We start from the raw sequence: 15035 nt of genomic DNA, 5'->3' as shown, positions 1-15035 counted from the left end.
TTTATAGTGTTGACCCTATAAAAGGGTCATTTCCTGAAGGTGCAGGAACCATAAAAATTAAGAGGGAGAGTGCTAAAAGGACAGAGCAGCAGAAGTCGGACTGTCTTCGACTCACTAACCAGTGTTTGCTGGAAGCTGACTACTATGTGAGGTTTTTATAGATTTATTTATTCCATGGAGGTCTTAGTTTGACAATGACACCTGTTCTCTCTGTATAGTGGCTGGCATCAGTTGAGGCAAAGATAAACCTTGGTGTTGAATTGTTTGGACACAAGGGCATCACCAGTTTGTTGAAGAAGGAGTACAAAGTTGAGGCAGAAAGGTCTGTGGGAGTGTAGAAATTGCACAACGTACTGTCAACTTTATGGCTAATAAAATTTCAAAGGGACCAAAGTCTATTAATACAGGGACAAAATTTCCCCAGGACCTCAGGAATCTCACTCCTTCCCCTATTCCCACGCTCCCATGTATTAGTTCCTTTCTCTCTTGGCATCTGGGAATATGTTGCTTTGGAACTTGATTCATGTTTTACCATAAATATAATAATAATATAATGATTAGAGAATAGATGATTGCATTAATGACAATTTAGAGACATGGCTGCGCAAGATTATTTGTTGTCTCCTACATTTCTCCTCATAAGTCTATCCACTGCTGTGCTGTTTGAGTGAGGCGCATCTCGGCTTATGCCGCAGGCGTGAAGGGGGGTGGAGGGAAGAAGGGAGTGAGTCCATAGGGAGCAACAAGCAGCCCAGTCCTATCCTAAAGGGACAGAAATCATGGAATGGTTTTATAGGTACAATTAAAAAGACCTGAAACAGATGTTATGTTTCACTAATAAAGGAAATAATTACTTCACACCAGTAATTAAGATCTGTGTAGGAAGTAAGACGAGGAGGAGGGGAGGGAAGAGATAAAATGGAGATCATTTGTTGATGGATGCGTTCAGGCTCTGTGTGGTCGGGTGTGAGAAGCTGCTGAGGATCAGTTTATGGAAGAGCCCATTAAATCTAAGAGGCATTTAAGCAAAGGAAATGCTGCATGGGCATAATTCTGGATCCCACGAGGGAGCAACTGTGTCGGAAAGAAGCACAATTAACAGCGGCTTGCCTCATGATTATCTACATGAAAATTTAATTAGCCCCTTTTCTGTGGCAAAGGAGAGCAGCTTCCCGCTTTATTTATCACCTGTGGTTGTATTGCTTCCTGCTGTACCCACATCACCCCAGGAAGTTGATTATGAAAATGCACAGCCAAAGTGATTTCTTTGGGGACAAGAGCCAAGTCTGAGTTATATAATAAAAGAAGCTCGTAAAGGGAAAGCATAGCATGAAAAATCTTGAAGAAACAGTATAGAAGAAAATGTTTCCTGAAGGGCGGTTGAAAAAATCTGGTCGTAATGTCTTTACTGACAACTTTTGGCTAAGCTCTGATGAATCTAGGTGGCTTCAGGGCTTTAGGGGTGTGTTCAAGAACACTGAAGCATTTCCATGGAGAAATATTGCACATTTAAGGTGTTGAAAAAAGCAGGCGTGAAGTCCATAAAATAGTAGAGAATTAAAAATCATCTTAAATCTTATTTTATTTTCAACTACACAGGGAATAATAATAATCATCTCTATGCTTTTTGGAATTATGAAACATTTGTTTATATTTGCTGCACCTGTGTTTTTATTATTTACGTCATGGACAAAGTCAAGAATTAGTGGCATTAAAGCAAAACTCTCAGCATAGTACATCCAGGTTAGTCGTGCACAGAGCAACACGCTTGTCCTCTGCAGCAGATGTCCAGAACTACTGTGTAGTTCTGCACCAATTCAGTCCTGCAGCAAATTAAATTATAATCCTTCCTGTGAACATTAGTTTGTGCGTAGCTTCTGTGACTGACAAACTCAATGAACAACCTGTTATGTGTGTCTTTCTTATGGAGATGTGATCTGACAAATGATGTGAACTGAAACTTCTACTCTGTCGTCATTTTGCATTGTCCATATGTTGCTGCAGAGTTTCATGTTGGGTTGACTGTGCTTGTTAAATAGATCCAGAGTTTTTAAGTAGGTAGTAAAAAAAACAGTTTCAACACTGGTCCACAGTATGGTGTCCCAACCAGCAGTGCAGAGCAGGTTGTTAAGGGGTTAACCCAGCTCAGAAAAAACACTTTTTATCTTCATACATTACAACCACATTTGTAAGTTTTGGATGCACAAGTGGTAACGGTCATGTAGCAAAATGTTATATAGCTCGTTCTGAGGAACTGATTGAGGGGTTTCAGCATGCAGGTGATCAAAAAATAACCACAGACACGTCTAATATGTTAGTAGAGGCTTTCTACAATATTGTTTCACTCCTGTCTTTTTCTTTTAAAAAGACAACGCTGAACATTTTTCAATCACAATAAGGACGAACCTGATAGTTTGACCGGATTCAGATAAGTTCTGTATATGTATACTGCGAGCTGAGCAGAGCATTGTCTTCTGACATTAATGTAATTGCGTGAGTGTGTGGATGAGTGAGTGTGTGGATGCACACACACCCAAGCAGTGAGACCCCAGCATGCTTCCTGCTGTCCAGCTGTCCACCTTATTGCAGTTCACTGCACGCTCTTTTCATCCTCTGTTCCCGTCCTGCTGGAGAAGTCCTGCAGACGTTCCCCCTTATAATACAAACACATAAAACCCTAAACACAAAAAACAATGAGCTTCGAGTCTGTTTGCTGATGTCAGTCAGCTCGGAGCTTGTGCGTGTTATGCGTTTTTGTGCGGTTGCATGTTTCCGTGTGTGTGTTCACTGAGCTAGAACAGGGAGCATTAGGAGGTGTCTTTTGTTACTCCTGGGGGGCTACTGTGCTCAGTCCTAATAGGAGTCTTGTGCCTGCCGTTGTCCCAGGGGAGGGCTTCTGAATGAGGGGGTCTAACTTCACACACACACACCCCCCTTCTCCATGGCCAACTCGAGCCCGACCTCCCCCACCACCCTCTCCCGTCCCTTGGGACTAGCCAAGAGACAAAGAGGGAGTGAGGCTGGGGTGGGATGGGATGTTTGAGGGGGTGCACTGTGGCCCCTGTCTTATTAGAAGGGTCGTGAACGTGTCACGATGATTAATATGCCGAGGTGCATGGGGATACCCTAGAGTCACAATTATTCAACACGAAGGCTCTCAAACACACACTCACCACAAAATGGCACATTTGCATTTCCCATTACGAAAAGAAAATATAGATATATATATGTAAATGAAACTCCTATCTAGATTTAAACCATTATGCATTACCAATTTGGACATTAACAATAGATGACCATTTCTCTCCACATGTCATTTTAGTTGCATCTTTTCCAACTGTTTGCCACACGCACACAATACGCACATGACAGCCGTTAAGGAGTTTGGATGAAAAAGTGAACTTTAATGAAAGCTTCTTCTTTTAATGTGAGATAGATCTAAGGGTGAAGATCTGTGAACGTTTTCTGCCATTGTTCACCGCGAAGCAAATTCATCATCTACTATACCTTTTCCTTGCTAGTTTTTCTGGCTAATACCTCACAACAAAAAGCATAAAATCAAGAACATGAATCAGTTATGTCCATGCTCTATTTTTTTTAACTAACAATAGGAGCAAGTTTTGTATTTTAGCCTGTTGTGGCGGTTGAGTGGAGAGATTGCAGTTGCAGAAGACAACCTGTAGTTGCTGAATTTACCGCAGTGGAGAAGTGCAGGAAGCAGCAGCACAGAGCAGAGATCACACACTTCATCTACAAGAAAGAAGTTTTTCTTTTTCTTTGAGCGCAGTGGACAGAGATGGGTCCGAGATAAACCAGCATCCATTCTCTTAATAAGCACGCTGTATATATAACATTTCTATAAAACACTCAGGCGCCCTCAGCGGTAACACATGTTACCAATTCATTCTATAACCTCTCCTCTTCATCTGTTCATCGGTTTAACAAGCTCAATTCTCTTGTAGTCCTGTGTAACATTACTGCGTTTGGTTATTAGAAGCATTTAGATTTAAAATGGCCTACGGTGGTATTAAAATGGACAGATGGCATGGTGAATAAACCTTTACATTCAGTACGTCTCCTCCTACATGAATGTACAGGAGGCTGTGGGTTCGCTGTGGGACACAGGTTCCCAGGGAGTCCACCAGATGTTTGATGGGCTCACCTGCAGGCCTGCTGCTTTTTGGCAGTAAAATTCATGCACCACGTAAGCTGCAACTATACCACAGGGAAACCCGCTGCTGTAGTAATGAAGTAAGCTGGAAAAACCAGGAGGAAAATCAAACAAGTCTGCTTCCTTTGGAAAAACCACAGCCTCTATACATACTTTTTAGGGAAGTGTTCTTCCTGTATAGGGACTTATTTCCATCTTCATCATCGGTTTAGCTGAGGAGAGAGGTGTTATTGCTGCAGAAGGCGATGCTGAACACAAAATTCAGGCATTATTGAAATCAGAGTGTTAAAACAACAAGCTATAACCAAATGAAGGTTCAGGAAATTAAGCTATTAAAACAGACCTGCAGATGCAATAAAATCATGAGCTTTTTGAATGTGTTATTGCAGCAGGAGCAATCAGTTCAGGTAGAGGGATTAAATGTCCCATTGGTTTTAAGATCTTTACAAGCTAGCCTTGCTCATTTTGCACAAGTGGAGCCAAGATGTGGGGTGTAATTAAGTTGCAGGCATTTATCCTCCATGGTTTGCTCCTTACTTGCACTCTTAAAGGATCTATAAAGGCACAAATTGATTTTACTTATCAATGCAGGCATTGTTGAACATGACATAGCTCACATGTTGTGCATGTGTGTTTAATAACTTGGGTCTTAACTGGATCACGGCACACAGGCCCCGCTTCTCACATTACTCCTTGACACGAAAAGCCTCGAGAAAGTGAGCCATTTCAGCTTTGCTGCGTTGGCTGGACTGTTCTTTTTGTTCACAAACTCCATAAAAGCAATGAAAACTGTTTGCAAAGGAATCCGGTGTGTGTCTGTTTCATCTGCGGCGATAAAAAACATCCAAAAGTAGTAATCACTAGTAAACCCCAAGCAAACTGCCGAATCATTCATTCCCAGTTTTGTGCTGATGAGCAAACACAACACCACTCACGTTAATTGCTGTGACCCCAGCAACCCACCAAAAGGAACATTGACATATTGTTTGTCCAGCGTGAGACACTGTATAATTTACACTCACTAATGACTGTCCCTGGAAATACAAGCTGAAGGACCACGTCTGTCCCTGGCTTGGCCCTTATTCAATGTTCTTCCTGGACTCTAATAGATAGTCCATCTGTACCTCAGTGAATTCATATCCCCCAATGCATGCCCATAATTCAATTACAAGACTTGTTTAGTGTGAAAGAGAGCCTGGTGCAGTGTTCTGTCCTGGTAAATTAAGGTTTGATAAACAATTCACTGTTGTCTGGTGGGTCTGCAGCCCAATCAAAACAAAAACAAATGGTGGTTGATTCACTGCGCTGCTGTGTGTCCAAAACTTCATATCGTTTTCTGATGAAAAGGTGTGTTGTGAAGATAAACATATTACCATTGCCACGGGGTCGACCTTGACCTTCAAACTCAATCTGGCTATTAGGGCTACCCCTCCCCAGCACCACTGAGATGTAAAGAGGCTGACGGTTTTGACCCCTGATCCCATTTCTTAACTAGGCTGAGGTGCCAAATAACCTTTTGACCCAGGAAGCATTTGCAGTTTGCCTGAGTAACCTCAGATTTAGCAATGATTGACAGCTCCAAACATTTTTTTTTCTGTTTTTTTATAAATGAAGAAACACTAAGATTTTTTTGCTAAAATCTGGAGTTTTAAAAAGTCCAATATGCTCAGGGAAAATGGGCAGATTAAATATTCTATTGTATTCTGTTGGCACATTATTATGCCAGATAGATGCAGAATAAATTTCCCTTAATAAATGAATGTTTTACATGGAAATGAATGTATGAATGCAATGGATGGATGTCATTATATCAGATGGAGGTCTATGTAAATGAACCATGTGCAGATTTGACATGTGGTGCAAATCACAGAAACACCAGAGCCCGAGGATCATGACAGGAATAAATCTGCCTGCTTTAGGAGACTCCCTGTGTTCTTTGACATAACCCTTAATCTACACCCCAAATATATTTGGGTGTAGGGAGAGCCCCTGAAAAACTTGAGATGTTTTAATTTGGCTAGTAATGTCGGGTTAGGCCATTTCATTATGTCCGACCCAAGGGAATCTAAGGTTACCATCTGGCCACTGGCCACCATTATTTATCCTTGTTTTAATATGCAAATGTATCTGTTTTTCCAACCATGATCAAATCACAAACGTAAAAATGAGCAGACGCCAAGCAACAGCAGACACCAGGACTTATCTCACCAAAACACTTTACAAGAGTCACTTTTCACTCCACTGGTTTGTATTATACTGTGGAAGAAATACTGATAATCTTCTCTTGGACTTTCTTTTCTGTAAATGACATTGTCTTTTTCTGTTTGTTTTAAAACAGCTAATATTCATCACAGAACAAAAACCTCCTATATCTCACGTGCTGACAACAGCAGCGTATTGTAGAGCTAAAAATGTGTATGAGCAAACTTAATTAATTCACTGCTGCACAAAAACAGGCGAACATGTTGTCACATGTCAGTGATGAGCTGTGCTCTGGCAGTCTTTGGCTTTATGATCACTGTGCAAAATTTTCATGGCAATGTATCCAAAAAAAATGCAAATATGATTTCTGCCTTTCAAAAACTCACAGCATTGTCAACTGCTCCCTGTAAGGCTTCTGTAAAGCTTAAAATGTTTGTTCATAGATTAAAGAAATATCTCAAACAGTTATGTCCAGTAACTATTAGAAACTACCCTGACCAATGACTCTGATTTCATGCTGAAAATTATTTTTTTTTAGAGGAAGATTTAAAATTTCTTTGGTGTTTTTATTCGATGAATGCTGCTAAAAGATGTTGTTAATTCTCTTTTATCTTTAAAAACCTCACTTTCAGATGATCATTTTCTGTTACGTGGCCCAGCATCATAGTTATTAACAAAATACACAGTATAGCATGTGTTATGCTGTACTTACTTAAATATTTCTCAGCCCATCCATGCAGATGGGAGTTATTGTAATAAAAACATTAGAGTTAGCTTTGAGGTTGTTGTTTCCAGTGCTCAGCACTGTACTGAGATTTAATGATGAAAGAAATCCATCTGGTGCACAGGAAGTGTTTCCAGAAGTAGAAGTAGTGGCTTGTTTGGAGTGAATGATGCAGATGTTGCTGCAGGCGACAAAAATCACATGACTAAACAGACACATAGAAGAGCACCACCGCCAGAATGACAGATTTCATAGACACAGAAACAGTGAAAACGTTGTAGCAGTACTGTTTATTACCCAGAGTGATAAATAAAATTAGCATTTGTCTACAAGAGAATCGGTTTGATTGAAGCAAGATGCATTATTCTGGGAATTTATTGTGTCTTTATTTGATAGATGAAAGCTGAGGACTGGTCAGTGACTTAACAGACTTAAAGATTTAGTTTTCTGTCTGTGTTGGTCAAGTGTCAGGTGTTGGTCATCTTCATGATTCATGCTTACTACTACATCTACACTACAAATCTAAATGTAACTCTCCTCTTTCCCACAGCGGAGCCCCTGGTGCAGGTGAATGGGAAGCCGAGCTGCTGCTTCTTTAAGTTCAGCCCCAAACTGATGTTCACCAAGGTGCTGAAGGCCCAACTGTGGGTGTATCTGCGGCCGCTGCAGCAGACCTCGACTGTCTATCTGCAGATCCTCCGACTGAAGCCCGTCACGGAACAGGGCAGCCGTCACATCCGCATCCGCTCCCTGAAGATAGAGCTGAACTCCAGGGTCGGCCACTGGCAAAGTATTGACTTTAAGCATGTGTTGCAGAACTGGTTCAAACAGCCACACACCAACTGGGGAATCGACATCAACGCCTTTGATGAGAGCGGCAATGACCTGGCAGTAACCTCACTACGACCCGGAGAAGAGGGGCTGGTAAGGACCCTCAGACCTGTCCCTGGGGCAGGGAGGGAATCACTTCCATCACTTTGCACATTTATTAGTGAAAAAATGCACAAGAAAAAAGTAGATGTGAACCAGCTGACAGCTGGACTGAACTCTCCACTACCAGGTCTTAAAAAACCTCAGGGGGGGAAAGTGTTTAGATACATATTTGCACTAAATTGTCACAAATCATTATATATTGGGGATGAAATTCACTTAGTGAAGTGCAGTCAGTCTACACAGACAGTGCCAACACCATGAATTCTGCTATTACTGCATGTCAGTGTAGCTGCTACTGGTGCTCCATCATCAACTACAACTATTAAAAAAACAAAACACACACACATACACAACAGTTATTTTCATATTGAGTTAAATAAATGTCAAGTATTTGCTACCAGAGTTGCATTGATGTCAATATAAAACAAAGGATAGCACATTTTATTATGTACTATGACAAAAAAAATAAAACGTGCCTTACATATACAGATTTTCAAAGGAGAAGTAATGAGACCCATGAGATCCTTAAATAAAAGACTGTTGCTAGAATATTGATGGGTTTGAGTGTGCACCTGACTGTGCACCATTAAAGGGCACGAAAGCCAAAGTGAATTGTGACCTTTAACAGCCACACTTCTGTATAGGCATAAATGTATTCAAACACCTGCTGCTGAGAAGATGTTGTTTGTAAAGCAATATTCACACTAGCAGCATGAAGCCACACGCAGTGACTGATTCACCCTAAACCAGGTGTTACTGAGTGACGGACTAAAAACAACAGTGGACAAGTGCTCTGTTGAATCCTGCCATGAAAAACCTACAAACATACAATCTGAGATGCCTAATGTATTAACTGGCTTTAGTGAATACAATCATTGAATATTAAAGCAGTGCATCTATTTTTCATCCCCACTCTATATTTAGATCAATCCAGAGAAAACACAGCTGCTTTAGATCAGCCTTCACAATTTAGTCATCACCACGTCCAGTCTTCCAACTCCAACTAGCTTTTAATTACATGCACAGTGCAGATACTGATTCATGTGTCCTAGAGTCATATTTATTCTTTAGAAACATTTAACACATTGTGCATGTGAAAATGCTCAATTTGTTAAAGCTTGCAGGTGGAGTTAGGTTTTATTTATGATGTCATTGTATCAGAAATGAAGGCTGGGTTAACTCTGAGCCTTTTAATGTGCACAACACGTATAATCATACTCACTCGGGCTACTTTCATATTAGACTCTGTTATACGTTAAGGTTTACGTCTTATGTAATGGATGAGGGACCACAATAAGTTCAAATTTCAGTCTCAAGGCAAAACCATCTGTGAACCATTAATCTAGTTAGTAATCCTAGTTACTGCAACTGACAGTTACATACAACATCAATGTTGAATTATGTAGGCCAGTCATCCCAGTTAAGCAACACTAAATATTTACCCAGTGGTCATCTAGGTCAGATCTTAACAACACATATCAGAGGTCAGCTCTGGTGTCTTAGCCAATAAATTGCTGCCCTCTGAGCACACAGCAGTGTGCAATATTATTCTTGAACAGAAAAAAGGAAAAGATCAAAAACACAGGCAAGTGTACAAAAATAAAACAAAACACAACAAGCAAAGAAAGAGTCAAAGTCTGATCCTCTGGGTCTTTTTTTCTGCAACAAAAGCCCTAAAGGCCAAGCTGACATGGTCTCACCCCGATGGCCTTTCAGCTTATTTCCTCTTTTGAATGCGTCACAAAAAAAGTGGTTGAGCGCAGCTGGAATCACTGTGGTGAGAGGAAGGCTTTGTAAAACAAACATGATGGAGTAAAATATTTGATCCGCTTGCTTTGCCCAAAAGGTCAAGGTTATGGTAGCCTGCAGATGACCTACTGGGTCATCCATCAAATCAAGCATGTAGAGTCACTGGTGTTAGGAAAGACTCGTTTCTGTCAGAGCCAAATGGCAAATTGTATTTCAACTTTAAAAATGTAAGTAAGTAGTAATACGTTTGGGAGTGTAGGGTGTGGCTGATGTTTTGGTCCCTGTATTGTAAACAGGACGTGCAAAACATTAGAAACACCTCGTAATATGATGTACTGCAGTACAACTCCACCATCCAATATGAGCTTGACGTAGATGTACCTAAAAAAGTGGCCAGTGTTAATTTGCATTGAAGGAGAAATTTTAAGGGAATAGTTTTTTTGTATGGTTCTGGTTTTGTTTGTAGTATTAAAACTGCTGCTGCAGAATGGGTTTGACAATCATTCATTTTTTAAAATATAATCGTGTGTGACTGCTGTAAAATGAAATCCACAAGTTAATTTATTTGTGGGCTTTTTTAACTCACTTTAAACAGTTAAACCCCATACAGCAGAAAACCAGCAGATTGTTGTACTTTAGTGTTACTGAGAACTGACTTCCTTAAAGAAAAAATCCGTTATGCATACTGCACTCCTCACTTACATAAGCAAGATCTGGTCTGGTAAGCCTGTTCCAAAAACAAACATATTTATCAGAAGAAATTACTGTGTGACTCCTACATATCTGAATGAGTCTGCACACAGAGTTTTGAGATCATCCAAATTACACTGATAAACTAATCATAAACAGATGCAAGAGAAGGAACTGTGTGAACAAACATGCACTTTATTTACTAGCTCTCCTCTGTTTCCACTCTTAATGCTGAGCTGATTAACACACAGACATGTAGCCATGTTGTTGCTGTTGTTCTTTTATAACCACCTCTTTCTCTGTGTCCTGCCTCTCCTCCCCCTGATTCCAGCAGCCGTTCCTGGAAGTGAAGGTTCTTGAGACGACCAAACGTTCTCGGCGAAACCTTGGCTTAGACTGCGATGAGCACTCTACAGAGTCCCGCTGCTGTCGCTACCCTCTTACCGTGGACTTTGAGGCTTTTGGCTGGGACTGGATCATTGCCCCGAAACGCTACAAAGCCAACTACTGCTCCGGCCAGTGTGAATATATGTTTATGCAGAAATACCCACACACCCACCTGGTGCAGCACGCGAATCCCAGAGGCTCTGCAGGGCCCTGCTGTACCCCAACCAAGATGTCCCCCATTAACATGCTGTACTTCAATGACAAGCAGCAGATCATTCACGGCAAGATCCCAGGGATGGTGGTGGATAGATGTGGCTGCTCTTAGGCTGCAGGGGGAGACGCACACTTGTGTAATGCCACCATTGCATCAAACCACCCGAAAACCCTTACGGAGCTCTCCCCTGGCACCAGAACCCACTCCTTGGCACCAGATTTCACTTTTGCTCAGCCACAAAAACATCCCACTGGGTTTCCATTTTTCCAGTAATTAAATTGATTCTAACTGTAAAAAAAAAAGTTTTAAAACAAATATGAATCAAAAAAGGACTGAGTAATGGGAATACAGTACATTACAAATGATTTAAAGAGGTTGTACTTGTGGAGCAGCTTCAGAAAATGGCAAATGAAACAAAACTATGTATGAGTATGTGTTAGTTTTGTGGGTCTTTAAAGATTTTTTTTTTTTTCATCGGCATCTTTGTGAAATGTCCAGGTTAGTGGATTGAGATAACAGGAGACACGAGCATTTACAATATTTTTAAAGTAATTTCAGTCTTAAGATGAGTTTGAAAACACTTAATTTCACAGACACACTTACTTACGGGTGAGATTTGAGCCACACAATTGTTTTTTAAGGGGAACGAGCAGAATTATTTTGCAATCCATCACTTTAACAAAAAGAACTAAATCCATGCCAATGTGAGGACGGTTTACTATTAGAAATACTCGTAGTAAAATCTTGTTTACAGATGTTGTTAGAGATGTGCTATAGAGATGTAAAGTGCTGCGGAGATCCAAAACCAAACCTATACCCTCTATTAATGTATAACACCCCGGTGTGACATTCTCGAGTATCCACAAAACCTTTTCCCATGTACTTTGATCTTTTTTATTTGTAGTCTTGTAAAACTCAAAAAGGAAAAAGGGAGAGAAGAGGTTATAGCATTTTAACTATTTCAAAGTGGATAAATAGAGTCACTCCTCAAAAGTTGAGAATACAGATTTAGTTTTGACGCACAAACTAAAGTCTGAAACAGAACTGTAACGTACGTGCACTCTGAAGTCATGGTCTGGCAGAAGAGGAAGGCAAATGACATTGTCTTTATGTAACAAAGAAAAATTCACTTCAAACGTCCACATTAAATGTTTAAATCAAAGAAGTAAATGCACTGTTTCATAACTTGAAGAGGCCTGGGACTGAGCTTGTAATAGAAACACACAGCAAATTCCATAACCTGAAATAAAACACACAAGGGGTGTCAGGATGCTCAAGTGTTCACACTTCTGAGTGACTTGCTGAGCTTAAGATGATTACAGTATGACTACAGTATTAAGCATAGAAGTTTACAGCTTACTCGTACTTACGGCAATGTACATATCTGTGTTGACAATACACCGTAAAACCAATTCATACACCGTGCTAGTTCCAGAAAGGAGAAAATGCAAATTCCTTTAACTGCAGTACTGTACTCTTAACTAGTAGCTTTTATAAATCACAACAAACTACATATATAACATGCAAAATTAAAAAAAAAAAATCAAGAGAATGTAACTCAACCACTGACTTTATTTTAGCAACGCATATTTGATTGCATTGTGAAATGCTCCCATCCACTTCAACCTCAGATGTATGATCATTGTCATTATGGAGAAAATATTGTTAGTGCTTGAACACAGAGTAGATTAGTATGCTTGAAGTCTGTCTTTGTCTCCTGGATGTCAAAGCAAAGATATCCTTGTTGTAAACGAAAGCACTATGCTGTTGGATAAAGGAAGAGCCTTCTGACATTATATATAAATGACATATGTATATATCAAAAAAGGGGCACAAAAACCTTTTCGGGGGCACTCTACCTTACCAACAATAAATTTTGCACTATGGGACGTTCATGGCGTGAGGAGGTAAAGTGTTTTTTGTGTTTTACCAAGCACAAGAGAGCTTGTACAGAATAGGTTTAAAAAAAAAAAAACTATTCAAGCTTCTGGTGATAAACCATAAACTAGAGAGGTTATCACTTCGTTTTGATACCATCACGCTTTCCCGACTTTTGTCTGAAGCGGGGGCCTGTCCATACACTCACATACTTCTATCCAATCTGGAACCTGGACGTACTGTACCAGTGGCCTGAAAGGCCTCCTTGCCCACTTTGGGTGATAAGTCATGTGTGTAACAAGTTTCTGGATCAATGAACACAGAATGCTTTAACTGGAAATGGCCCACCCACCGACTTTAACCTGTTACCACGTTAGGTAGAGACCACGTCCTTTTGACTTGAACGATGTGTTCACTGTCTTGCATAGACACGTTTTTGCCTTTGTGTTTATTTTAAGCGAAAGCACCCACGGAGGAGAGTCCAGGGATTGATAGCCAAAGTAGAGGATGACGTGCTGTGATCGAAGGAATACGCTAGAGCGTTTCAAAGGGAGGATTAAGGGGCAGTGGTGGGAAATAATTCAACTGGTCAATTGTCTATTTATTAATATTAATTACAAAGCATTTCAAAGTCTGTCTACCTCACTTCAGCATCTAAAACCTTGCTTTTTTTTTTTTCAATTCCTACAAACATTGAAGCAACAAGATCTCAACATCCCCCCTGAAGATGTAGATAAAACCCACAGAGACCCCTTGATCTCAGGTTCAGATTGAGGTACTGACGGAGTAACTGATGGTAGTGGCTCTGGTAATGTGTGGTCAAAAGAAATAATTAGCTGTGCCCACATCTATCTTTAAAGCTGTTGAGAAGTTATGTTTTGAACTTTGGTGTTTGTATACTGGTATGTGTGAGAGTGTTTCATAGAAATATATGAGAGGAAGAAATCTCTATGTAAATATCTACCCAAATGTTGACATTTATGAAGTTTTGGACAGGTTCACCGCTTCTAATGTTTCCTCGCTTTCCCCCTTCATTCCTCCGTTCTTTGTGTAATTGAAAAAACATCACCCCAACTTTGTAGTTTAACGGTTGTGCATATGAATAACTGTTTGATTGTTATGTTTGCATTTTGTTGTTTATTTACGTCATTTTTCTTTTGTACAATAAATCATTTATTTAGCTTATGGGATTTGTTGTTTATTTCCTTCTGATTCTAGTTTAGCAATCCTCTGAACAGCAAACACCATTGCCTTGCCTTGACTAGTTTGTTTCAATCAAGTTGAACCATTTAAACTTAAACTTAAACACTGCTGTAGTAAACACTTTAAGAAAATGCTGTGAAACATCTGTAGTGTAAATAGGATATCACTGAGGCAATGTGAGCTGTAACATAACTTTAAAAATTAAAAACAGGTGTTTTAGGAGACAAACAATATGATGCATTAAAAATAATAGTCAACCCTTAAAAATGTAACAAAATGCTGTAAGGAAATTGCCAACTTTAATATACTGTTTCCCATTAAAACAGTAGTACACTGTAGAAAACAATGCATTCTGAAAAATATTTTTAGCATTTTGGGAAATCGTTTCTGCAAGTCATGTTAGAACTAAGAGCAGACTACTGTTTTTCTACATGACAATTGTTTACAGTGCTATGCTAACATATGTTTGGTTAGTGTAATTTAGTTAAAATCTGGTACTTGCAATGTTCAAAGATTAAGAAAAGTGAACCTCTCTGTCTACCTTTCAATGCTGTGTTTGAAAAACAGTTGATGGAACTGGTTCTGTGCAATTTAAAATAACTGGGATATATAGTCTTGCAGGTAAATTTTATAAATGGCTCATAAAACCATTAATTTAGGGAGTTATGTTAACATAACAAAATAACTCATTGTTTTTGACTGAACACAGCTACTGGGTTTTCCTATCAACTGATTTGAATTCTGAATTTGATTAGATTTTGAATTCATTACTTCATAACACACATTTCGATTTAGTAAGTCACAGGTTTGAAGCTGGTATTTAATAAGAACTTTGCTCACAAACATTGCACTTCTAAAAAGGTTTGACCAGAAATCAAAAAGAA

At 39.7% G+C, this 15035-nt stretch overlaps 1 protein-coding gene across 2 annotated transcripts in view; it reads left to right on the top strand.

Annotated features, from left to right (window-relative positions):
* gdf11 (growth differentiation factor 11) overlaps positions 1–14088 on the top strand; it is a 19091-nt gene extending 5003 nt beyond the window's left edge. The window contains exons 2-3 of one of the 2 annotated variants that reach the window (XM_026349916.1): positions 7648–8021; positions 10804–14088. In XM_026349916.1, coding sequence (XP_026205701.1) covers positions 7648–8021; positions 10804–11181 — 752 coding nt within the window. In that variant the 3' untranslated portion in view covers positions 11182–14088. Of the gene's footprint in view, positions 1–7647; positions 8022–10800 lie in introns of both variants that reach the window. The other variant, XM_026349915.1, reaches the window with a different exon arrangement.
* The last annotated feature ends 947 nt before the right edge of the window (positions 14089–15035 follow it).

This window comes from Anabas testudineus, chromosome 5, assembly GCF_900324465.2.
Source record: "Anabas testudineus chromosome 5, fAnaTes1.2, whole genome shotgun sequence".
Classification (NCBI taxonomy): domain Eukaryota; kingdom Metazoa; phylum Chordata; class Actinopteri; order Anabantiformes; family Anabantidae; genus Anabas; species Anabas testudineus.
This window is presented reverse-complemented; position numbering and strand designations above follow the sequence as displayed.